Source organism: Lissotriton helveticus, chromosome 12 (assembly GCF_964261635.1).
Source record: "Lissotriton helveticus chromosome 12, aLisHel1.1, whole genome shotgun sequence".
Lineage (NCBI taxonomy): Eukaryota > Metazoa > Chordata > Amphibia > Caudata > Salamandridae > Lissotriton > Lissotriton helveticus.
The window spans coordinates 102725821-102752215 of NC_136073.1; the positions used below are offsets into that span (position 1 = coordinate 102725821).

The window sequence follows — 26395 nt, forward strand, 5'->3', positions numbered from 1 at the left end:
TGACCACTTTTATGCCGAATGGAGAGGCGATGTCATCCAGAGGGGCCATGTAAACATTAAAAAGAGTGGGACTCAGGGAGGAGCCCTGAGGGACTCCACAATTCAAGGGAAAAGATTTAGAGTGGCCGTGGCTATCGGCCACTAGGAAGGTCCTGTGTTCCAGGTAGGATTTTAACCACACCAGAGCGGTGTTCGAAATGCCCGATTTTCGGAAGTGTTGAAGAAGGATGGTGTGGTCCACCATGTCGAAAGCTGCGCTCAAGTCCAGGTGGATCACTGCCACTGATCCTCCTGCGTCTAGAATGGACCTTGTTTCCTCAGTCACAGCCAGCAGGGCGGTATCAGTCCCCTGTCCAGGTCTGAAACCTGTCTGTGAGTGGCAAAGGAGGTTGTTAGTCTCTAGGAAAGTTGAAAGTTGTTCATTTACAATTTTCTCAGCCACTTTGCAGATGCCTGGGAGGAGGGAGATGGGTCTGAAATTAGAAGGGTCCAATGGGTCAAGGTGAGGCTTTTTTATGAGTGCTCGCACTACTGCAATTTTCCAGCTGGTGGGGACTGTGCCGCGGGAAAGGGAGGCATTTATCAGCCTCATGAGATGGGGAGCTATAGTAGGGGCTACTAATTTAAGTTTGCTCATGGGGGCTGGGTCATCTGGGGATCCACTCTTCACCCGGTTGAGAGTGTCCATCAGCTTCTCAGTAGAGACGGGGAGGAAGGCTCTCAGAGTTGGTGCGTCTGGGTCGAGGGGCTCAGCTGGGGGGAAGGTAGGGGGGTGGGTGCTGGCGAAAGTCATTATGATTTTTAAAATTTTGGCTGAGAAAAACTCCGCGAGTTGAGTACACCTGGCACCGGTGGGATCAGCGGCAGGCTGCAGTTCCGGGACTTTCAAGAGACTTTTTACCACGCGATAGGTTTCCCTGGAGGAGTTGGATGCAGCCAAGATTTTCTGTTCATAGTAGGAGGCTTGTGTCTTTTTGATAAGTGTTTTGTATTGTTTTATAGCCGATTTATAGGTTTCTTTGTTGTTGGGGGACCAGTCTTTTCTCCAGATACTTTCCAACTTTTTGCATTTTTTACGGAGGTCTCGAAGTTCCGAGGTGAACCAGGGGGATTTGTATGAGTGTCTCTTTCTAGGGAGCTGTTTGGCGGGAAGAACTACGTCCAGCGACGATTCTATCCAATGTCGGAATTGGATGTCTGCTAGAGAAGGATCTTGGTACAAGGTAGTAGTGGAGGCTATGAGCTGGTGGGTCCAGGCATCCGTGTTGAGTTTATTCCACGTGTGCGAAGGCGCTTGGGGTGGAAGGCTGGGCCTGGTTTGACTGGTGATAGGGATACTGAAGAGGATAAGATGGTGATCAGTCCAGGGGATAGGTAGGGGAGAGGAAATGGAGAGTTCTTGGATATTTGAGAAGATGGGGTCCAAGAGATGGCCCTTTTTATGAGTGGGCAGTAGGTTTTTCAAACAGAGGCTGATTGCAGCGAGATCTTCCTTGAGGTCATCCGCTGTTTTGTTCCCTGGATCGTCAAAGTGGATGTTGAGATCTCCTAGCACTGTAAAGTTGGATGATAAACAGGCTAGGGAAGTTGCAGTCTCTACCAGAGAGTTAGGGAACTATTCAAGCGGTTCCGGGGGTCTGTATATAAGTATGCCCGACAGAGTTTTTTCCGGGGAGAGATGTAGGGAAAATTGAACATTTTCACAGTTGAGGATTGGACTGTCCTTAAAATGGCAGGTGAGGTGGACTTTCGTGATTATTGCAAATCCACCTCCTGATCCTTGCGGTCTATGCGAATGTTTAATTGTGTAGCCTTTGTGACAAAGTAACCTTGCCCGCCAAGATTGTAGTCATTAGTATCAATGGGGTAGTCCAGTATCATGTAGAACCGGGGAAACTGTGACAGTATACAGGCAGAGATTCTGCCATGAGAGAGACAATTGCTTTTCAACTATGTTTGTCTACAGTGTTTTAGGACTATCAATCGATCATTCACATAAATTAAATACTGACCATAAATGGTAAAACAAATAACACTGGCATCGATAATGCAAAAGTGTGAAAGATATATGATAAAATACACATATCAATATTCAGGAACACAGGACTGCTTCATGGTGCACTGACAGAATATCGACACCTAAAATATCTGCATACCACAACATCGAGTTTTAAATATAGATGTGAAAACTATCGGCATCCTATATTTAATAATTGCCTTAAAGGAAACTTTTCAGTTTCATTTTTTAAGGGCAGGCAATGGTCCCTGGGACCACTGCCTGCTCTTAAAAAATATTTTCACACACACTCACAAAGGGGAACGGGTCCCTCGGGGAACCCTTCCCATTAGCGAGTGGTTTATCACCTACTTGAAGTAGGTGGTAAACGCGAGTGTTTTGCAGGTTTTGCAGTCACAAAACAATAGTACATGGCATTGAGACTCGCTATTAGGAAGGGACTCCACTTCCTAATAGCGAGTGTCGCAAATGCTATTTTGCTAGTCAGTGACTTACAAAATACCAATTGTACATGCCAGGACCCTTGTCTGTGGTCACAAACTGGGCGTTCTCCCGTTTATGAGTGGCAAAAAGGGCTGTACTTCTGGACCTAAAAGTTGGTCCTTGCTGTAGGAGAGTAGGGTCTGCTTTCCTATAGTCACCTCATTTTTTGCTTTTTGCTTCACTGGTTTTCGACTTAATGTGGCTGTGGGCCTGCTAATCAGACCTACTTTAGGTACATCACCAATTGGGATTTGGGTCACTCTTATGAGTCCCTGTACAGTGTACTATAGGTACCCAGGGCATAGGTGCACCCAAGGCCTACCAGAAGCTGCAGCATATCTTTTGCCACCCCTGGCTGGCCATCCAAACTGAAACAACTGGCTGATCACTCAGCTGGGGCAAGATCGTGTAATTACCCCTTGCTTAGATATAGTATTCCTATGTCTAACCTTATATCTGGACACATATGCACCTATAAGCCACTCTTATGGCAGGCCTTAACAATCTTGAAGGCAGAGTGCTTGGTTTTATGTGAGATGGTGCTCTAGCATGAGCTGAGCCTGTCTGCAGCTTTCGGAATCATGTCCTTATAGCTGTTCTCGGATAATGCCATACCATATACTCTTAAGTGCAGTATGAACCTCGCGGTTAGATGCTATCTTTGGTTTGGCTTTATCAAAACATGCCGTGTAAGGTGTCATGCACTTTGGAATACTACCCCCTTGCCAGTTTTGGCGACGGGGTAGCATTCCACCCTTCTAGAGGGAGAAGACATGCTACTTTCATTAATCCCGGTTAAAGTTAACCAGAGCCTCAGCATCACAAAATGGATGCTGCTGCCACAGACACAAGTTTGACCTCCTGCTGCTGGGAGTCCTTCCAGCGAGGGAGGCTTGGACAATAGGTTTCCTGTCACAGGGAGGTGCTAGCACCACCCCAGACAGGCTATAGTGTATAGGGGCAGGGAGGGCAAAATGAAATGAGACACTGCCTGGGGCACACAAGGTGTCCCATGCATAGTCCAGTTCAAACCGGTGCTGGGGCACTCCAGCCCCAGCTCTGGCTCGAAACTGGACAAAGGGAAAGGGGTGTAACCACCCCCTTCCTGGGTCCCACCCATAGGAGGGACCTAGCAGGTAATCCAGCCCCTAGATTTGGTATATAGGTAGGAGCTGTGTCCTTAGACTTTAGATATAACCTGACTGAAACTCTGATACGAAACTCTGGACCTTCGACATCCTACTCAACGTAGAAGACTGAAGAATCTCCCTTGTGGTCAAGGAGTGACCACCCTGTGCAAGCAGGCACCATCAAGCGCTCAACGGTTTGCTTTGTCGTTGCTCCCGCCGGAGCTTGAACACAGAGCCTGACAAGACCCAGACTTCCAGATATCCAACCGCCCGATCCACAGCCACAGCAAAGCTGAGACCCGTGGAGGCGACGAGAGACGTGGGACCGGCCATCTTGGAAAGCCAGTGAATTGCTTTCCGTGCAACTTCTGAGGCACCCTCGAAGTTGTGCATTAGGGATTGAGAAGCCTCAGCCCCGAGCACCAACTGCACCGAAGATCACCTCTCCACACTCACCGAGTTCTGCGTGGAGCCCTTTTGCATTTTCCTGCTTGATGCGTCTGTCCGGTCACTTGGACGTTGGCTAGTGGCCTCTGTGACAAAGAAATCTGAAATCTACACTGCTGGTCTGGTTACTCCTGAATGGCCCCTGCTTCCCTGCAAAGGAGAAGCCCCTCAGTCCTTGCTGGCCTGAGTAAGACGCCATCTTTGATTCCTGCGTGGGTTGCATTTGCCAAGGCCTTTTGACTCTGAATCAAGAACTGACACCGCCGACAGCAAAAGCCTTTGTGGGACCGTCCGTATCCAGCTCCTGGTTGTCGTCGACACCTCCTGGTCCACGAGGCTGCAGAGACAAGCTCCATGACATCACCTGATTGCTTCCCGACATCGCCTGGTTTCTTCCTGGTTCCTTCCTGGTCACTGGCTAGTGACCCAGACTCTGTCCCCTCTGCTTTCAGGTACTCTTCATCTTCGATCCACCCTTGGATCTAACCGGACTCTTCCCTCCTGGTCACCTGCAGCATCTTTTCTCCAAGGCTCCATAGAACTCCACGACAAAACCCGACACACTTTGACACCTATGCACCTGCTTCCTGTGGGTGAGGTAACGCGAGTACTGCGGTGCTCCTGTAAAGAGTAACTCTCCTAGTGTCCTAGTTTCAAGTGGTTAGTTTCTAGTCCAGTCGGAAGACTCCTAAACCTTTAACTTTCTAACTTTTACACACCCCTTGACTTCTATGTGTGCACGCGTGTGCATTTAGACACTGCACCCGCATCCCGTGGGCCTCCTGCTCCCTAACTACTGTTAGTCCAGTGTAGCCCCAGAGATTCCCAAGGCCCTAGGCCTTACCATTGTTCGTGACGTGGTTCGTATACCACAATTTTAGTATATGGTTTAGCGGGCCACCATGGCCTCTCCATATTTGTGCAACTTTTGTATGCTATATTAAGTAACTTGTTATGCGCTTGTGCTTCTGTCCTCATAAAGAGTACAGAGGGTTGTTTTAGAGATAAATACATATATATTTTGAATATATAACCTGTGGGGTGTCCTTTCATTTGGTATTGAAGGGATTGCATATAGTAAAACAGCTGGCTTCACATGCCCTCTTGAGTTTAGCCTAAGACTGCTTTTGTCCATGCTACCACTAGGATAGCTGGCCTATAAGGTTGACTTTACAACCATCACCATAAGGGTTGTTTGGACTGGTGCAAGGTGCTCACTAGAACTAGTGAACATAATATACCAGGCCAACTTCTCACACTTGCCTTAGCAGCTGACAAGCAGATTCAGAGTGTCAAGAATGTAAAATGCTCCACTCAGGAGCTGAGACCAAGTATGGATGCGCAGCTTGTATCTCTAAATAGGCTTCCCCTAAATGGGGCATGGCTATGGTGTGACAACGTCGATAGAACAAGGAGGGCAACTCAGATCTAACTGGAGCCCAGCAGCTCCCCTCCCACTTGAAAGGCCACCCCACAAGGAGTACTGGCAAAATAAAACAACTAAATATAAAATAAATGAGTGAGATAAACACATAAAAAAATTAAAGCTAAGATGTAGGACCATGACACCTATTGGACTTTGGACCATGACACCTACTGGACCCACAGGCTCACCAGCTAGAACTTAGGAACTTCAATTAATGTTATCTCTGAGACTGTAAAGAAAAGAGGGGAAAATGTAGTTGGTTGTAGAAGCACAATAATTATCACTAGCCTTCATTACACTTCTGTATGATGTAAATGGAAATATACGTGGACCTCACAAGAGATAGATTGGGGATGTGGCCCTCTATGAAGACTAGCAGCGAAACTCCCAAAATATAATCTTAACCCTTCCACACTCTCGTCAGGCTCCTATCATAAATGGCTGTAGCTTTTCCTCTCAGTTAGGGGGAAAACAGACCATGATGGGAAAATGGCAGGGCTAAAGTGTAGTCAAAACTGTGGTGCTAATAGCCTCCTTCTGCCTGATTGTCCTGCTTGATCACTTGTCAGAGTCACTGGCAGATGCCCCAGCAGCTTGGAACCCCTCTTATTCTTGGCCACACTACTGTGCATACATTGCATTTTAGGCAGGGTCAAAACTATTATAATAACAACAATTTTCCCTGTGGTGGACCAACTGCCACCTAGCAGAAGACAATCATAGACATTTCCTTGCCGATACCAAACACATGATTGGTACAGGTGACCGGATCCTAAAGATTTACCTTTTGCTGTGTTCTTTTATGCACAACATTGAAGGCAAACTTAAGGATTTCCAGGGTTCCCGGGTTCAAGGGTGATAGGAGAATCCTTTCCTTCATAATATTAGGGTATGTAGGTGGCAGACATTGGAAAATCCCTGGCATCGCCCACACTTTCTTGCAGGGGAGCACAGATGGTTATTGTCAGCGTGGCAGTACAAGGTACACCGCCAACTTACTGTTACCCTTTCAGACCACCTCACGGTGTTAGATCCAAGTGAGGAGTACCACCACTACAGCAATCTTACATGGTGACTGTTGGGTAGGCTACTAGTGAGAATAGAGTCAGGGAACCCAACCATTAGCTCAGAGGTAAAGGAGGGAAGTAGGCTGATCACCCCATTCATAGAGATGCTGCACTATCTGGCCAGAAAAAAATGCCTTGATTGCTACAGCAGTTGGATGAGTGCAGTCCGCTCATCTTTGGCTCAACATAAAGCCTCTGATATGGAGTTGGGCTGAGACACTGGATTGTTTGAGGGGAGATAATGACAGCTAGACTTTGACAAATGTAGCTATCTAGCTGTGGAGTAAGTTACTGTTTTTCTGATTACAGGTCCCTGTCTCTGTATGCAGTAAAAGCTGTATGCCTGGATTCAGAAAAGCAGCTAAGGAAGGGGAGCCTGTGTGCTGCTTCCTGTGTTTCCCATGTCCTCCCGGAGAAATCTCCAATCAGACAGGTGAGTGACCAGCAAGGCAAGCAACTGACCCCCTGAAATCAGACTACCAGACATCAGATATCTTCAGGGGTCCTTTTGCAAAGGGGGAACACATGCTCTATGTACATGGATGTATTACTAATATCAATATTATGAATATTGTGAATATTAGATAATAGTCTTGATTACATGTGTTGATAAATCTCTTCTAGGATCTACAGATTGTTTCAAATGCCCCTGGGATCAGTGGCCCAACGCCAGACAGGATGAATGCATCCTAAAGACAACAGAGTTCTTGTCCTTTGATGAGCCTCTAGGAGCCTGCTTGACAGCCATCTGCATGTTCAGCTCCTTGATACCACTTGGGATTCTGCATCTGTTTGTTCTTTATAGGAACACCCCCATCGTCAAAGCCAACAACCGTTCCCTCAGCTACCTATTGCTCCTATCCCTTTCTCTTTGCTTTCTGTCTTCATTGGCTTTCATTGGTTATCCCACAGCAGAGAAATGTCTCCTCCGCCAAGCTTCCTTTGGAATCATTTTTGCTCTGTGTGTCTCCTGCATCTTGTCCAAAACCATCATGGTGGTCATTGCCTTCAATGCCACCAAACCCAACAGTGACTTGAAGCGATGGGTGGGACCCAAATTGTCCTACCTGGTCATCTGTGTTTGTACCCTTATTCAGGTTCTCCTGTGTTTGTCTTGGTTAATTCTCTCACATCCTTTCACTGAAAACAACATCCACACCCTGCCTGGAAAGATAATAATTGAATGTAACGAGGGATCGCAGACCGCTTTCTGGTGCATGCTGGGATATCTTGGGCTTCTGGCCACCAACAGTTTCATAGTCGCCTTTCTTGCCAGAAATCTGCCTGACAGCTTCAACGAGGCTAAGTTTATCACCTTCAGCATGCTGGCCTTCCTCAGTGTCTGGCTCTCGTTTATTCCAGCCTATCTCAGCACCAAGGGCAAGTACATGGTGGCCATGGAGGTCTTTGCCATCTTGACTTCCAGCTCTGCTTTGGTCTCATGCATCTTTATTCCTAAATGTTATATCATCCTGTGGAGGCCTCACATGAACACAAAGGAATATTTAATGGGAAAGACAACAAGGCCCAACCAAAATGACATTTAAGCTCACATGCACATGGAGTAATTGACTGGAATGAGGCTTGATTTGGTTTTTCATCATAAAGGTGTCTTTAAATTCTCAGCAACTCTGATGTGTAAGGACATAGACGTCCGCAAAATACTACTGTACTTACCATGACATAGGCCCCCCCAAGCAGGTGGTGCGCCTTACAAATCAGGATTTGTGAACATTTCACACTAGGCTGTCTGGGTTGGGTTTTGCCGAATACAAGTCTCAAAATTCATTTGGTTTAGAAAAGCCCTGATGCTGATGGGCAGTGTGTTATCTGTAATTACCATAGTACAAGGATAGATACCTTCTTCTTGAGCCACAGTAGCCAGGGTAGCTGTAGATAGATGTACACCATAAGCAAAATGGCCGGAATTTGGATTCATATTTGAATGTATAGGTATATAATTTAATCATGTTAAATACTTTATAATACTGCTAATCGCCCATAACACAGAAGCCATAACATTCCATAAAACATTACAGACATGCAACAATAGATTCAAAGCACAGCTGCCTATGATTTATTATCTAGACATTACATTTCAATATTCAATAAAGTGGAGAGTGCTGCAATAAATACCAGGCTACTGGATTGTGTTCTAAGTTGCACTTGTGGGACATTGTGACATCAGGAAACGTGCCCTCGTGCTTGTGTGAAGTCCAGTCTTCAGCTTGTACTCAGACGGCTTCTTGCGGGTGTCTTCATGAATGACCAGTGACTCCACAGCCTCGCTTCTTATTTCATGTGTTTATGGGGTTTAGCATCAGTGGTCAAGACTGGGGCTGGGTGCAAATTCTGCACTAAACAACATGGTTAAGTGTGACCAATGTACTATTGCTGCCAAGGCAAGTCAATTACAGACAAGTGAGGGCAGAGCTGTCTTGGTTTCCGGGGTTAATTACTAGCTGTTTGGTGGCCTGAATGTGTCTGTGAGTAGAGGGCACATTGCTGCCTGTGACCCAAGAGTGAACAGTTTCAGCTCAGTTCAGAAAAGTTTATTTTGGCCATAGTGACCATTAAAGTATGTGTATTATACAAAACATGTCGTTCGATTCAAAGATAAAATAGTAAAAGGAAATCCATTAATCTCACAAAAGTGCATGTTCATCACATAAATATAACGACAAAAGAAATAAGAAAAGAAATACGCTGTTCGCTGGGGACAAATAAAGGGTATGTAACCAAGTCCAACCGTTAGGTAAGGCACAGAGGATGGAAGGGGAGGGGGATTCCCCTTCCGGAACTAAAACCCTCACACACCCAGCAAGCTAGGTGTCATGCTTCATCATTTGGGTTCTGCTCCTCGTCAAACTGGCACTGCAATGTTTGACGGGCTCCCATAAAGGGGCTCTTTATCGGAGATCTTTTGTTCCTGCCAATGGGTGCATGTGGGTATGAGGGTTTTAGGGAGGGTGTAGACGTGTATGTGATAGTGGGAGTATTAAAAAAAAGTTAGTAAATCCACGTTTTTTTTAAATTAAAGTGGTTCACTACTTTATTAAAAACAGCGAGTAGAATGGGACACGCTAGTGCTATGACCCAGCGGTGTCAAAATCGACCTAGAGGTCAACATGTTTCATGCTCAAAGGAGCAATTCGTCAGGACCTAAAATACAAGTGAGCGGTGCTACACAACAGGGGAAGGGGAATTGCTACCTTCCACTTTGAAAAATCAATGTAGGCCAGGTGGTCCTGCAGTCTCTGAGTGGGGCCCTACTCAGGATAAAGAAAGGCTTCAACGGTCATCTCCTGTGTGCTTGACACCCTAAGGGGAGAGGAGAAAGAGAGACCGACGTGCGGGTAGGTTTGACAGACAAGTCCAGACTGCGGACAGGTACCCTAACCTTAGGGTGTCAAGCACACAGGAGATGACCGTAACACCAGTTATCGACAGCTAATAGGCGATAGCGGGCATTTAGGGGCCAACTATGCATGTCAGCGATAATTATCGCTAATGACATGAAAAGTGGGCGTGCCAAGATGTTAGCGACGGGAAACAGTCGCTAACATCGCTATCACCTATTACCAACTTTTGGGAATAATCGCGCTAAGCTCGATTATCTCCAAAAGCTAACGCCTGCCCAGAGCAGTTCCTAGCCATGCTATCCAATGGAAGGTGGATAACATGGCTAAGAGCATTGTCATGATAATGCATGAATATCGCTGATTTTACAGCGATATTCATGCATTTCCCAATGATTTTTACCGCTTTTGAGATAAACCTTGATAATATCAAGGTATCTCAGCGGTAAAAATCGTCAGAGCGCGGCGATATTTTAATACCAGCTAACCAAGCTTAGCGATAATTATCGCTATAGCTTGGTAATATGCCCGACAGTTTTGTTGACATAGGAGAGGAAGTTGATGTAGTAAGAGAAGATCATGCTAGTGAGAGGCGTCATGTATGTGTTGAAGAGGGTTGTGCTCAGGAAGGATCCTTGTGGAACTCCACAGATGAGGTCACAGGCATCCATGCTTTACTGTGCCTGATTGGCTGACTGGATCTTTCCCATCAGGAAGGAGTAGGTGAATCTGAATATGTGTCCTTGGATTCCGATGTGGTGTAACTGTTGGATGAGGAGGGGGTGGTTTCTTCAGCAGTGGAAGGACTGTTGCATCCTTTCAAGCACCTGGAAAGGAAGGAAGAAGTGTTGGCATTTAGAATTGCTGTGAGCTTGGCACTGATGGGTTGTAGCACTCTCGAGTAGCCATGGTGGGGGCAGGCATCCGATGAGGCTTCTGATGGGATGGACGTCAAGGTTGTGTTGGTTTCTTCCGGGGTGATGACAGCCTATATGCTTAGCATTGGTTCTTTGGATAAGATCGGATGGCGCTTGGTGAGGTTTGTCAGGACCAGTTGTGGGTTGGAGTTTCTGCAAATGGCGGTGATTTTGTTGCTTCAAAATTGAAAAATTTTGCAGAGGTCCTGTGAGGAGGTGAATGAGTTAGAGGCAGCTGCTGCTGAGGTTAACTCTTTCAAAATGGTGAATATTTCTGTGCTTCTATTAGTGCTGGCAATGATGTGGTACACCAGAGCTGTACGATTGGAGGTCTGGAGCATTTGGTTTTAGCATCTCAGGGCAGATATGAATGTGCATTGTCCTGGCTCATTTTCCATTTACACTCTAGCTGTTTGAAGTGGTGTGCCATCATTCGGAGTTCCTCCATGTACCAAATGACCTGAGGTCTTTTATTTTTGTGTTGGTGGGGGGCCGGAGATTTGATGCAAAAGGTGATGTAATTGTTGAAATTCTTTATGTTTTTTACCGGCTGTTGCTGTGTTTGGGTCAGTGGGTGTTGAGAGTGGTGTTCTAGTCCTTGTCAGTGATGCTATTCTAGATTTGGTGGGCTGGTCTGGGGGTGGTGCGTATGCATTGGACTAGGATGGAAATGCTGAACTTGACAAGGGAGTTGTTTGTCCAGGAGACTGATGTGATCACATCAACTCGAATGTTGTTGAAGGTACTGGTAATTGGATCCAAGAGGTGCTTGTGACATAGGTAGGTCCTTTTATTCGTTTGGTGAGGCCAGGGCTCCCAAGGTCTTCAATGAGTGCTTTTGATTTAGGATCATAATGGTCTTCCAGGTGGAAGTTCAAGTCTCAGAATAAGAGTAATTGCTACTGTCAGGGGCAAGTGGTGTGACAAAGTGCATGATGGCGTCTGTAAAGTTGGTGCATGGTTCCATGTTATATGTAAATGAGAGTGCTGCTAAGAAAGAAGTTGCTTGTGAAGTGGACCTAGGACAAAAGGTCTTCCATGATCGAAGATGTCATGTTCATGGATGTTGTACAGCTGATGGCATTCTTGTGAATGCTGGTGATACTGCCCCATGGTTTATAAAGTCTGTCTTGCTTGGAAATATTGTAGCTGTGGGGGGTGACTGTGATGATATCAGGTGCTGATGCGGGGGTTCAGCCAGGTTTCAGCAAGGAAATGCAGGTCGTGGTGTTGTCATGCAGCAAGTCCCAAGTCTCTGTTGCAAGTTTTGTGAGTGAATGGGTGTTGAGGAGCATGCCTGTGATGTTGTAGTGTTGTTTGGATGGCTGCTTGAGTGAGTAAATGTGAGAGAGTGGGGTATTGGGTGCTATCAATGTGGGAGCAATGATTGTTGCTGTGGGTAAATGCATGAATGCAAGAGAACTTTCCCCTAGTGTTGTGTGGTGCAGTGAGGCAGCAACATACTGAGCAGTGGAGGGTTGCAGCTGGAGGGGTGTTGACAAGTTTTCCGTTTGCTGGCCGTGGTCCAGGTGCAGACAGTCTCAGTCAGGCTTGCCTTTAGTGCGCCTTCTGCACGCCAGTACCAGTTCTATAATTAAGCTGCGATTTAGAAGGTCTTGAGAGTGATGTAATTTCCTGTGCAGATGGATAAGGGGAAATCCAGTGATGTCACTTCCTCTGCAGCTGGATGATGGTAAATCCAGTGCTGTCACTTGCTGTGAAGTTTGATAATGGAAATGAGTCCCTGTGCTTGGCTTCTTCTTTTGAAGACAGTTTTGGCAGGAAACTAGTGATGTCACTTCCTGTGTGGCTGCATGACAGGAAATCCCCTAGGCAGATTTATTTGCCTCTTCCATTAAGTGTCTCCTACCCATCCCACTAGGTGATTGTTTCACTTACCTACTCTCTGAATAGGGATGAATCACAATATTCTCACCTAATGGACAGACTCCACAGATGGTAGACTACCCTGTACACCCTTCTCTAATGGACACTGTAACCTTCTGGCACACTAAGGTTCAAGGTGAATTGTTTGTACACTTTCTATCACCACAAGAGATACTGCTTTAACTACACACATCAGCTTCAACCACATCACTCAAGACAAAAACCCTCCATGGGTAAGCTTGTGATAGTTTCTCTGAACGAAAATGGTCTAATCTAATTTATTAAAACAAAGGAAATCCCGACGTGACTCCACACCGTCTACCGTTATATAGCTCTCATAAATGAAACACACCCATCAAATGCAGAAATCCAAAAACTATGTTGAGATTGGGTGGGTAACGAATATCACGCCTACAATTACAGAACTCAGTACACTATCTTTAGGACTTGCAAAAAAGGCGGTGTGGCCATTTCTATACAAAAAGGCCTACCTGCCAGAGTACATAAAGCATGGAACTCGAATGTGCATGATCAACAGTGGAACCAGGGCTTGACGCAGGTGAAATACGCAAGCCGGAAGTTCAGACGGTAACTGATGCGCAACACTGCCAGTGGCAGTGCTCCCAACAAATGCGGTATGCGTGCACAGTACTGTTTCATGTGACAGGGGTTGTGCATGGTATGTCCTGCCATTGTGTTGGTGGTTCTCGTAGAACCAGCCCTCTTCTGACCTGTGGCAGTTATGTGGATGATATGCTACAGCTCAAAGCAATGAATCATATGTGTGTGAAAGTTTGGACGTCTGGGTTGTTGTGTATACAAGTGTCAAGGACATCCCATGCAGGAGTACCTCAAGCAGGGACTTCTGTGTGTGAGGTGTGGATATGTTGGTCTTTCATTAGCGCTGTGCGTTGTCATCATCTGCTATGGTATCTGTCTCAGGGGGTGCCAGCCGCATTCAAGACCAAGGTTGGAGGTGCAGATGTGCTTCCGCCTTATGTATTGAGACAAAGAACCTTTCATCCCTAATGTTAGTCTGACTACTGCTTGCATTCTGGAGATGTGATGTGGCTTTCGCGCTGCAATTGAGGCCAGGCCTTAGGCTTATGGTGTACCAATAGCAATACACACACAACAGTTGGGAATGTATGAGTCAGGAGCCCGATTGGCCTTGCGCTCCTTGTACAATCTCTCTCTTTCTCCCTCTCTCTTTCTCCCTCTCTCCCTCTTTCTCCCTCTCACTCCCTCTCTCGCCCTCTCTCTCTCTCCCTCTCTCTCTCTCTCCCTCTCTCTCCCTCTCTCTCCATCTCTCTCCATCTCTCCCTCTCTCTCCCCCTCTCTCTTTCTCTCTCTCTCTTTCTCCCTCTCTCTCCCTCTCTCTCCCTCTCTCCCTCTCTACCTCTCTCCCTTTCTCCCTCTCTCTCCCTCTCTCCCTCCCTCTCCCTCCCTCTCCTCCTCTTTCTCTTTCTCTCTCTCTCCCTCTCTCCCTCTCTCTCTCTCTCTTTCTCTCTCTGCCATTTGATGAGCACATGACACACCTTCTTATCTTGAATTTCGTCTTGCAGGCTGTGACTTACAGATTGTCCAGAGAAGACCCACCATGACTCTTCCAAATAGTTGTTTTCAGTTAAATTTGAAGAAATATTTTGTTTAGAATTTCAATGATGAATGAATGATTCTCCTTTTTTTTCTGACCACACATGAATTTTAATTGTTGTGATTGTGCAACATCAGGCGAATTGTTTTGTTTAGGATTTTTTAAAGTTGATGTGAAATTTCTTTTTTCCGGGGGAGGGGATGGGGAGTTGTCCTGGGGGTGGTCGAGGTGAGTGTTGTGGCCCTCTTGGGTGTCAGAGCTGCATGATCAGTAGCACCATGGCGTCTGTTGTTCTTCAGTTGTGGCTCTTGGCTGGGCTCCCTTTTATGGTGCAGGTTGTCATCCGACTTTACACCAGATAAGAGCAGGTGTTAAATCCGTGCTGCTAACGTGCCTTATCGCATGTTTTGTGATCTTATCGCCGATCTGGCTGGTTGTTCAGAATGTTGCGGAGTGGTGTTGTTGCGGCTTTTTGCACGTGAATGCCTACTCTACATATATTTAGCGTTATTTGCCATGTCATCAGGGGCGATGTTTATTGCGGCTGCTATCCCAGGTAAACTGGTGATATTGATTGTTACCACCAGCTTGTGAATAGGGCGACACATTTATCACCACTTTGGCTGAGATAAAGTATTGCTAACTCGGCGATATGTCCTTGAGAATATACCCCTAAATCTGATCTGACACGCTGGCCTCTGCTTCACTAATCAACATGGTAGGAAGCCCAAATCTACAAATTAAACATGATACTACTTTTCAGTTATATTTTTGCACTATTACTAATAAAGGTCCCACCCTGAATGCTTTGTAAATTCAACAGTTTGATCAAAGCATCCGTACAGGGAGGCCAAAAGCCATGTCTGAAGCTGGAAAAGTTTCACGCTGCATCAGAAAATGGTGGGTTGATACTTATTGAACTATATGTTTTTTGCATTCAAATTTGCTGAAAGTTGATACATGAGACATGACACCCTCTGCACACCGCAATGGATGCACCTATGAGGAGCAGTAGATACTGTATACTCACTTTACATAGGGGCAAGAAAAGACTTTGAAATTCCACCCCACTATTACGAGCAATGACGTAAACATTATACATAACCCATGCTCGACTGGGGGAGAACAGCCGGGTACATAAAGGAGTCCCACTATGGAGCAATGCATTAAAAATGGGGCAAAAGAACCTCCATGGGAGAAATTTAGATCAAGGGGACTATGGAGAATAGGCCAGTTAATAACATAGGACAGATTGAAAACTTTTGTGGAGGTTCAAATGGAGTTTAGTCTGGCAGAGTACCTCTTTTAGGATTTCCAACAGCTTTATCATTTCCTCATTAAATAGCACCCCCCCACCCCAAAGAATTGCAAAAGCCTACTATATTTCATTACCGCTGCAGCTGGGGTTTACGTTCGCTAGCCAAGTGCAGGAGATTAAATCTACCCAATGACGAAATAGTACACTTACAATGAGAATACACAGCTTCAAATCATTACTGAGCGGGAATATGGGAAACCATGAGAGAATCCCCAGGAACCTCAGGACATCTCACGAGTCAAGCAGCCTTCTTAAATGATAACACTGGTTATCCTCAGGAAACACATCAGAAGACCAGATTGTTTGTTATAGCACAAGCGATGGCTAAGATGGATTTTCTAAGACTGTGGTGGACTAACCACACACCAGACTGGCGGGCATATTTACATGAAAACGGCACAGCAGGGTGCCGCAAGATATTTTGCTGCACCGAGGTGGATCATTTTCAAAACGCAGTGATGCGCCCTATTTACGAGAATACAGGGCATCCTTGTGCTCACCCTTGTGCTAAAAAAGCTGACTAGTGCCAACACAAGCACCTTTGCACCATGGTCCAAGGGTGCCTGCGTAACAGGGATGTGTATGCTGCAGAATAGCAGCACACACAGAAAGAGCAACAAAGGAGGAGAAGGGACCTCATTTATGAAAAGTGACGCATCTCTGTGTGAAAACAGCGATGCATCACTTTTCACTGCGTCCTCCTTGCGACAACAATGATGTGTCATATTTACAGTATGACGCATCATGGCGCAAGGAGTTACAGATACGTCAGTATTTCTGACGTATCTGTATGGCGCAAAAGTGACGCATTGCTGGAGTGTGTCACAAAATTGACGCAACTCCAGCAATGTGTCCTTTCACGTGGGGCAAGCCCCATGTGAAAGGGCCTGCGTCAGTCTTACGCCTGCTGTGAGGCAGGCGTAAAAAATTGACGCATTTGTGTCCTAGAAGTGGCGCAGTGAAATCTTATAGATTTCACTGCGTCACTTTTATGACCCTTTCTTGCGTCAGAATGCCCCCCTGCATACATTATACCTGGCGTAGGTATAATGTAGCGCAGGGGTTTAGAAAGTGACGCATCTACCTAGATGCGTCACTTTGTAAATATGGTGCAACAAGGCACATTTTTTACGCTGCTGGGGCGTCACAAAAAGTGACGCACCGGCGGCGTAAAAGTGACGCACGGCCTCATAAATGAGGCCCTGAAAGTATTTCTCCTCACTGCACCAATCTAACGTAGCCTTGTCAAAGGCGATAGTTTTTGGTGCTGCCTCAGATTTACATATCCTTGTACATCTAGAGCAGAGTCAAAAAGCAATGGGTGTAGCGGTGTAACGCCCACACTAATATCCATTTCACACCCCTTTGCCGCAGAAAACTGCGCTGCAAAGGGGCATATTCTACAAGGCTGCGTTAAGTCACACTAAGGGGCAGATTTACAAGACAGTGACTCAGTACGTTCCGCAAACCAATTGGCTGCACCACACAGAGTCACTTTCAAGGCACAGGGATGGATGCAACATATTTACAACAATATGTAGCATCTCTGTGCTTCCTCTTGCGCTGGCGCACATACTGCTGCAATGCGCCCGGCGCAGGCCTGCGTCGTGGGAAGATTGTTTTTGTTCAGGAAGGGTTCCCTTCTTGTACAAAAACAATCTGAAATGCAGTTTTTCAACTTCTATGTTTGCTGCATTAGCACACATAGAAGTTGAAAAATGTCATTGTTTCAATGATTGTTTATGTGCAGGAAGGGAACACTTCCTGAACAAAAACAATCATCAGAGGTGATTTCCTCTTTCTATGTGTGCTGCAGAATGCAGCATGCATAGAAGAGGAAAAGAAAACGAGGAAAAATTAATACATTTCTCCTTGTTGCGCCTCCCTAGGCCTCCCCTGGGGAGACATTGTTTTCACACGGATTTCCAGATTTACTATTCCTTGTAATCTGGAAATGTGTCTGGTTCCATGGGTGTTGCGTGGCAACATCCACTACAACACTCATGGAACGCCCCTTTCACGCAAAGTGCTGCGTGTAAAGGGGCCATATTCAAAAGGACAGGAAAAGTCACACAGGGTGGCTTTTCCTGTCCTTGTAAATATGGAGCAGTAAAATGCACCACCGGTACGACACAAAAAGTGACGCACTGGTGTCACAAGGGGCTTGTAAATCTGCCCCTAAGTTGCTTACCGTTGTAAATATGGGCTAGCACAGAGTGCACCAGAGCTTCAAAAGAAGTGACACTCCAGTGGCACTAGGGTCTGGTAAATATGCCCTATGGAGTCTTGAAAGTGAGAGATGTACACAATGGCATAATAAGAACAAGTGGTTCATTGTGTGCATAACTAGTCGGTTGATGCATTCTGGGCAGGGTTTATGATCACTCCTGGCGATTAGTAATGAAATCTTTGGAGCTCCTTGCTATCACCATCCATTTAGAATACCACTAGCATAGGGCCTCAAAGAAAGTGGGCCTCTGAATATGGGAATCCATTCTGACTGGCGATAGAGGTATATGCTTGGAGAGCAATATTGCTGGACAGTTTAGGTAAAAAATGATGCAGACTCAAATAAACCAAAAAGAAATCTTGGACTTACTTGATCTACTGTTGTTGGGCTTACCTAATATACTATTTGTGCATCGCTGTTACATAATGTCTGTGCCTGAAAATTGTATGCAAAATTTAACAAAGAACTGTGATACAAACAAAATTACTTTAAACCATTGTGGCAACAGACTGGCACACTACTATGTGCCAACGTCAAGGACAAAGATTTTGGACCTATAAGAACAGTTGATGTCCTGAACCAGATTGAGGTTGGTTTTGTTGAGAGTGTTAGGTTACCCTTCCTCTCAGTTAAAAGCGATATCTCTCTGGCTACCAACTAAAACAAAACTAGACTCTTCCATATTATTAAATATGGTTAAATAAATTGGGGGAGGTAGAGGTATGGAACACAATATGTTACTCCTATATGGATTGTTTTTGCATAATAGATGTAATGTAAATGTAAATGTAATTTGTACTTGTAAAGCGCACTAATACCCATGGGTGTCCTGGCGCTGTAATACATACCACTGTGGACACTTCCTGGCTTTTCCCTGTAAAATGTCCACTCCTGGGCACCCCCAAGGTGAAGCCAGGCATTCCAGGATTGTTGGGGCCGTTGTGGAGATTAAGCAAGCTATTGCCCAGAGTTGCAGAGTGGGACCAATGATTAGAATAGGCACCGAGGTGAGAATGATCATGTCCGAGGAAATTGAGCCCAAGACCAGCCGAGGCAGGAATTGAACCCTGGTCCCGGGCCAGATCTCTGCATCAGGGTCTGCCGCTCTAACCATTGAGCCACACTTCTCCACTATGTACACAGATGTACTATGCATGTGTAAAAAAGGCAATAAAGAATTTATAATAAAAAAGAAAGGCACCAGTAGGTGGGGCTATACCTTTCTTCGTGCACAGTGGACAGTGCTTAATTTGTAAAAATATAAGTGTCGGGTTCCTCGTCAGAAGTCCATGGAGCTTGTACCACACATTGCCCCTACCCGCACTGCCAAAGACAGTACCAATACAACTACCATCCATCACAGCTGTACAATTATGAAAATTCAAACGAGTCCAGGCCCCCAAAACTATAAGAATGGCTTGGGTAGGTAGCAGGTTTTAGTCATTATTAATACATATTGAATTAATAAGCAACAGTTTTGTGCTAATCTCTTAAATTAGACCAACCTCGCACCCATGTGGCAGACTGTCAGAGGTGCCAGTTTTGATAATTAAGTGCGTATGGGGAGGACTGGTAACCACCATCTCATATTAAGCACTAACAGGCGGCTGCAGGAACAAGATGCCACCTCCAGCAAGCCCCACACCTAGCAACTGCAACCTCAGAACCCTCTGTTTGCTCAGTCCCTGTGGCCCAATGAAGCAGCCCGCATAGCCTTCTTCCTGCACATTGAGATCTGGGCCACGAACATACCAAATCTCGGGACCACTGAACCCACCGTGCACAACATTCAGACATGCACTGAAGTCTCGCGGAACAGCGTATTTCCCTTCATTTACTTATTTCTCCATAGGCTGTTCCCTCAATGCCCCCACTGCAGGGCACAGAATAATGGCTAAAGTAGGCTTCTCAAACAGGCAATAATTGTGATTTAGCAATGTTGTTTCAGAGTTCTTGAAACAAAGGCCAAGTAAGGAACTCACCCACGGACAGGATGCTTGGGAGTTACCAGTGCAACTAACACTCACAAGATAAAACTACTTGAATGCAGAGTTCATATGTTTTCTTTACCACAACTTAAACTCCCAGCTTTTAGTGAACTGTGCAAAAACAAAGGTCTGAAATGTGGCTCTAAAACAAAAATAAAAGGATTAGAAACAAGTCTTATAGCCTATGCAGGGTTCTCCAAATCGGTCCTGGAGGGCCGAAACCTTGCCAGATTTTTAAGATAACTACATTTATCTGAATGAGGATATGCTAAACATCTGGCAGGAATCTGACCCTCCAGGATCACCTTTGTAGAATCCTGGCCTATTGGGAGGGAAGGCAGGCCTAAATTCGCCCCATTCTAGAGGGAAATGTAGGCATACTTAGCAATCTTGCCTCTACTAGGAGCCTTATCCACAAGGAGTTGAAGTTGTAGAATCTATAGATGGAGATAAAGATGTAGGGGGCAATCAAGGGATTTATCTCCGCTTTTTTGGCTTTAAAAGCCAAGAAAGCGGAGATAAAATGATCTCCCTATCAGCAACAGGGTGCTAACACGCAAATTCGCATGTTAGCACCCTTTTTCTCTACGCTTCCCCTTGCATCTATAATGAGATGCAAAGGGGGCGTTCTAGAGAAAAATAATAGGAGAAATGTTGTTAAGCGACATTTCTCCTATTATCAAGGATTTCGCTAACCCTGTTAGTGATAGCGGTTAGCGCTGCTTTTTTTACACCTGGTATTTTCCTGACTTAGCCATGATATCCTATGGAAGGTGGATATCATGGCTAAGTTTGTGAGCCCCTATCATTAAGCTAACACCAAACTTCGAGAGATTATCGTTGGCTTTCCAGCGATAATCTCTCATTTGGCAGTTAGCACGAGGATTTTTATCACTTCTTAGATAATCCTTGCTAATAGCAAGATATCTCTGCGATAATTTCCGGCGATGCTTAGTGATAAAAAATCATTGCTATGCCTCGTTAGCGATAAATATCGATAATTGTTGGTAATATGCCCCTTAGTTCTTAAGGAACAAAGATAAACATTTCACCTCAATTCTTATAATAAGTCCACTTGACATTTTGATTATACATTACCCCTAATTCTTTAACTAATCAACTGTTAAACGTCAATTGGATTATCATACCCTGCAGCATTATTTTGCACAATTACATGGATGAGAAAGAAGTATGACGTGACAGAACATTTGATCAGTGTAACGGAACCTGACCTATGTTCTTGCTCCTGCTTTATATGACAAATATATGGTCAACTTTGCTCCATTATTGGCAAAAGTGACCATATTTCCTTCCTAAATTGGCTAGGTAATTTTCTATCAGATAGATCTTATCAGGTCTTCTCTAAAAATAACATCTCAAATATTTTAACCTCCCCTTATGGAGTCCCACAAGGGTCAATCCTCAGCCCGCTACTATTTAATATTTGTATCGCCCCTCTAGCAAGCATTGCGGTAAGATTTGGTCTTACTATCTTTTCGTATGCAGACGATACACAATTGGTGTTTTCTCTGTCGACAACTGATAAAAATAACATCTCCTCTCTCCGCTCTGGGTTACAGAACATGGCAAAGTGGATGCACTCCAAGAAGCTAAAATTAAATGGAGATAAAACTGAACTGCTAATTTTCGGAGAACAAAAAGAGCTTTGGGGACCAACACATTGGCCCACAGAAATAGGCCCTCCGCCAGTAGCAGTTCCTTCCGCCAGAAATCTAGGAGTAATAATTTATGACAAATTAACTATGCGTGATCACGCAGCCAAAACAGCTTCAGTCTGTTTCGCTATCTTAAAATGGCTAAGGAAAATTTTGTGGCAACTTCCTGAAGGGGCGCAAAGAACTGTAGTGCAGGCCTTGATCGGATCGAGGCTGGATTATGGGAACATTCTTCTCCTTGGTACCAACAAAGAGATTACCCGACGGCTACAGGTCGTCCAAAATTCGGCAGCGAGGGTGCTTTTACATCTACCTGGGAGGTCGCATGTCTCTGAACATTTACGCAATCTACATTGGCTTAAGATGGCTAATAGAGCCAAGCTTAAAGCGTTATGTTATATGTTCAAAATAAACACAGGAGAAGCACCAGCGTACCTGTGCAAATTGATTCATAAATACATGCTAGCTCGTAATCTTCGATCAACACATTTGGCGAAATTTGTTGTCCCGAGATTTAAACGAGCCCGAATGGGCGGACGCTCCTTCAGATATATGGCACCAGTTCTGTGGAATTCAATTCCACTAAAACTACGCCTAGAACCCAACTATATAACATTTCGAAAAGGTATCAAGGCATGGCTTTTCAGCCAAAACTAGAATTATAGCTTACTCACCCTGGTTCTGTACCGATCCAAGGCGCCGGGAAACCCTCAGGGTAGCTGTTGCGCCATACAAATGGAATAAATAAATAAAAGTAGATAAAACGATCCTCCGAACGCAATTGGAGGGTTCACACCCACTACTAAATGGTTACCCAGAGTTGCGTGCACTGCATCGCATTTGGTGATGGAGTGCATGCAACAAAATTCGTTTTATGTATTTATATGTTTACTTACCTGTTAAAGTCCGTAATCCATACATTACTACCCCCCACACTGCCCTCCCCACTTCACCGCCCGGCCGGTACTCCCACTACAGGCCGCGGTTGTAGGTGAAAAATATATAAGAGAAGCAAAGTCGGGATCTCCTTCTGACCCATGCCCGCCGACGTTTTTTAAATAAATTGCGGAATTGGTGAGCCCTGGACTCACAGAAATCTTCAACTCTATGTTTGACTCTGGCAATTCCTCTATCCTTCCACTGCAAAAAAAAAACAATCTGGATGGGACTAACCTGAACAACTATCGTCCTATAGCCCGGCTGTCGCTGTCAGCCAAAATACCCGAAAAAATCATGAATATTCAACTATCCCAATTTATTTGTGATAATAATCTGCGCAAACACTCCCAGTTTGGCTTCCGCCATGAGCATAGTCCACACACAGCACTCATTAAAGCCACAGAGGAGATTAGAGCGGTCATGGATGTAGAAAGCACAGCCGCCCTTGTACTCCTCGATCTGACAGCCGCTTTTGATACCGCAGATCACTCTCTTCTGCAACAGTGGCTGGAGAGCTTGGGGGTGCAGCTCTGCGCTTCCCCCTGCACTGGTGCTAAACTTAGCAGCCTAGAGCCAATGCAGGCGCCCTTCAACTATAGTGGAAGGTGTCTGCATTGAGGGGAATATTGTTTATGTGCAGGAAGGTTTCCCTTCCTGCACATAAACAATCTTTAAATGACATTTTGTAACTTTTATGTGTGCTGCTTAATGCAGCACACATAAAAGTTGCAAAATGTCATTTTTTTTGGGATTGTTCATGTGCAGGAAGGGACACCTTCCTGCAAATAAACAATCAATGGCAATTTGCTGTTTCCATGTGTGCTGCACAACACAGCACACATGGAAACAGCAAAAATGAGGCGAAATAAAGCATTTCTCCTCGTTTCTCCTGTTTAAGACCAGATCTTCCCTGGTCTTAAGTTTTGTGCAGCCTCCTATTTACGCCGCCCTTGTAAACAAAGGGCAGTCTCAAAATCAATAGGTGTTGCAGTGGAACACCCATTGCCATCCCCTTTCTTGCTAAGTACAGCGTGAAAGGGTGCCTTATTTACAAGGCAGCGTTAAGCCACGGTAAGCGACTTAACGCTGACTTGTTATTAAGGCAAAGTCCCTGTCGCCATCACAACATCACTTAAAGTGACGTTCTGGTGGCAATAGAGGCTTGTAAATATGCCCTGAAATGTTTTGTATTCATATTTTTGAATTTTTTTAAAATCTTTTTGCCTTCATACTGAACATAATAATTAATGCTCCTGGGTGTATTTCAGTTTTTATTTCCGGTCATTACACATGTGTAATTCATTTCTCTGTATTTATGTGGACCTCCTTGGAGTTTCAAAGCATGAAATAAAATTTGGAAGTTGAAGGAGAAGTTACATGCATAGGCTCACTGATTAGTCTTTGACTGATTGTCAGAATATTTTTTGACTCTCCCTTGAATGAAGTGAACAGAGCCAAACTGGGACCAATATATTGGAGGGATGGGTGCAGGTAAAGTGACCCCTTCCCAGGTGGGTAATTCAAATGTTATCTGTATAGTAAATGAGATTGAAATATTATGAGGGTGACAAGAGAAAGGAGAGAACATGAGGAAGAAAATGTAATCCTCAGACTGAATGTCCCTTTTTATCAGGACATGTATGATATTATTCTTCAGATATACTGTGATCAGTTACCCTCCTGAAGCCAGGCAGACAGTGCTCATATGCCCTCTATATCAAAGAGATTTCAGAATAAAAACTATGAGCAGGTAAGATAGGTGAGTGTGTCTGTGTGTGTAGGTGTGTGTGTCTGTGCGGGTGAGTGTCTGTCTTTTTATTCACATTTTGAATACATTGGTTCCAGAGCCAGGCATTTCACTTGTAAAAAAACAATTTGCTTATATTTCATATTAGAGGCTTGGGTCATCAATGGGCAACCCTCACCTGCCTGCACTGCATTTAACTCCTAATAAGGAAACAAGTGTCCCCGTCACATGCATTGGAGGGAATACCTGTTTCTAACTCTAGTCACCCATGAGTGTGGGTGGAAGGAAGTTTCTACAACAATGTGATGTCCTACCACAGGCAATTGGGGATCATTTTCTGATTGATCAAATGAATGCTGACACTTCACAGATTCTGTTTGATTTCCCTAGAACCCTGATAATGCTATCTGTAGGGCAATACACGTTGAGAGAAAGAGAATTGGCTTTGCCTCAATAGTAATAAAATAGAAAAAAAAATTGGGAGGTAACAATGTATCTTTGTTATAGAAGGTATCAGCCAGAAAGTGAGGTCTATGAAAATTTTGATTGAGTTTTGATGTTGAGGGATGTTACAAAAATATTTTTTCTTGTTCCTTGTGCTTCCCCCAGTTTGTGGGTTTTGATTAATACTGCATGGTTTAGAAGTATGTTTTGGAATGAATCTAGCTATTGTATACACTGTAGGAAATCTGGACACATTAAAATCCTATTTGATGTTTGCCCATATTTAATTCTTTACCTGATTAGCTGATTAGGGAAATGGCTGGTTCTTAAGAATATTGGCCAATATGTACTATCACATTTTCACTCAGATGCAGAACCCCTTTGAAACATCAGCCCTCTTTTTTAACAATTCATTATTTATTGTAGGTCAACTGCCAAACACCCAAGGCTTCAAACTTGTATTGCAAGGTGTAGTTACTGATACAGATTTTCTATATAGCAACAGGATTCACAGCTTCAAGATGGCCCAGTGTTATGTGTGATAACCCTAGCTTGTTACCTAACTGTACTTTACTCCTGTAGTATTTGATCCCATAGTTACAATGTTAACAGTAACATTGCAAGTCCCAAAATACAATGTTTCTAAGTTTATTCTGAGTAGGTTTCTAAATTTATATGGTTTTGTGCATGTGAAATTTGAGCCTAACTATAACTTCCTTGTAATCTTTAGTTTTCAGTGAGTTTCCATGATTTTTTATGTTATTTCCTAACTATAATGTCCATGTAACCTTTGTTTTCTAATGAATTTGTAAGTTTAAACACAAAATGTATTTCCTAACTATGACATCCCTGTAACCTTTTGTCTTTTTAATGAATTTCTATGTGTTTTAAATGTTATTTCTTAACTATAACAATCCTGTAACCTTTGAGAGTGGATGTGTTAGTGGTTGTATCAGTTGGTGAGTGGGTGTGTGAGTGGATGTACATTACCACAGGCACTTGCTGGGAGTACCATAACAGACACGAACTGGGAGCAACCTCTCCTGCACGTATTGGATGGTAGCACTGACGCATGCACCCATGTGGAGCACCACTACATGCAAATGCGAAAGCAGCACCACATGCACATATCGGGTCCGTCACATGTAAACACTGGGAGGACTGCCACATGCAGGGATCACCCCAAACATGGACCTACACATAGGTTGGACAGAATGCTGAACAAACCAAACATTCACCCCAGTCACATATTTGGGTTAAGTCCATCATTGTATTTGCATGCCACACCATTCCAGTTTAGACCCAGCCATATGCATAAGCAAATCAGTCTTGACCCTGCTCCCCATGGGAACAGTCCAGTCCAGCCTGAACTGCCAGGCCCTCTCTGGACCAGAAACAAGCATCCTGTGACTGGGTTAGCATTATCATCCTTCATCAGCTAGGCTAGCTTGAATCTGGTGGTGTAGATAGCATGACACCCATGGCTGGGCATACATTTCCCACTTATGACGACAAATGGAAAAAGAGCAGATGATGAACGGAATGCTAAACAAATCAAACATTCACCCTAGTCACAGATCTAGATTAAATACATCATTTTTTTGCATGCCATGCAATTTCAGTTTAGGCCCAGCCATATCAAATCGGTCTTGACCCTGCTCCCCATAGAAACAGTCCAGCCCGAACTGCCAGGCCGTCTCTGGACCAGAAACAAGCATCCTGG

The 26395-nt window shown here is 44.6% G+C and overlaps 1 protein-coding gene across 1 annotated transcript; it reads left to right on the plus strand.

Moving 5' to 3' along the window:
* Positions 1-242: 242 nt before the first annotated feature.
* LOC144797957 (vomeronasal type-2 receptor 26-like) lies at positions 243-8117 on the plus strand. Its single transcript, XM_078668762.1, has 3 exons — positions 243-338; positions 6880-7003; positions 7195-8117. Exons 1-3 carry the CDS (start codon positions 243-245, stop codon positions 8115-8117), a joined length of 1143 nt encoding a protein of 380 aa, XP_078524888.1.
* The last annotated feature ends 18278 nt before the right edge of the window (positions 8118-26395 follow it).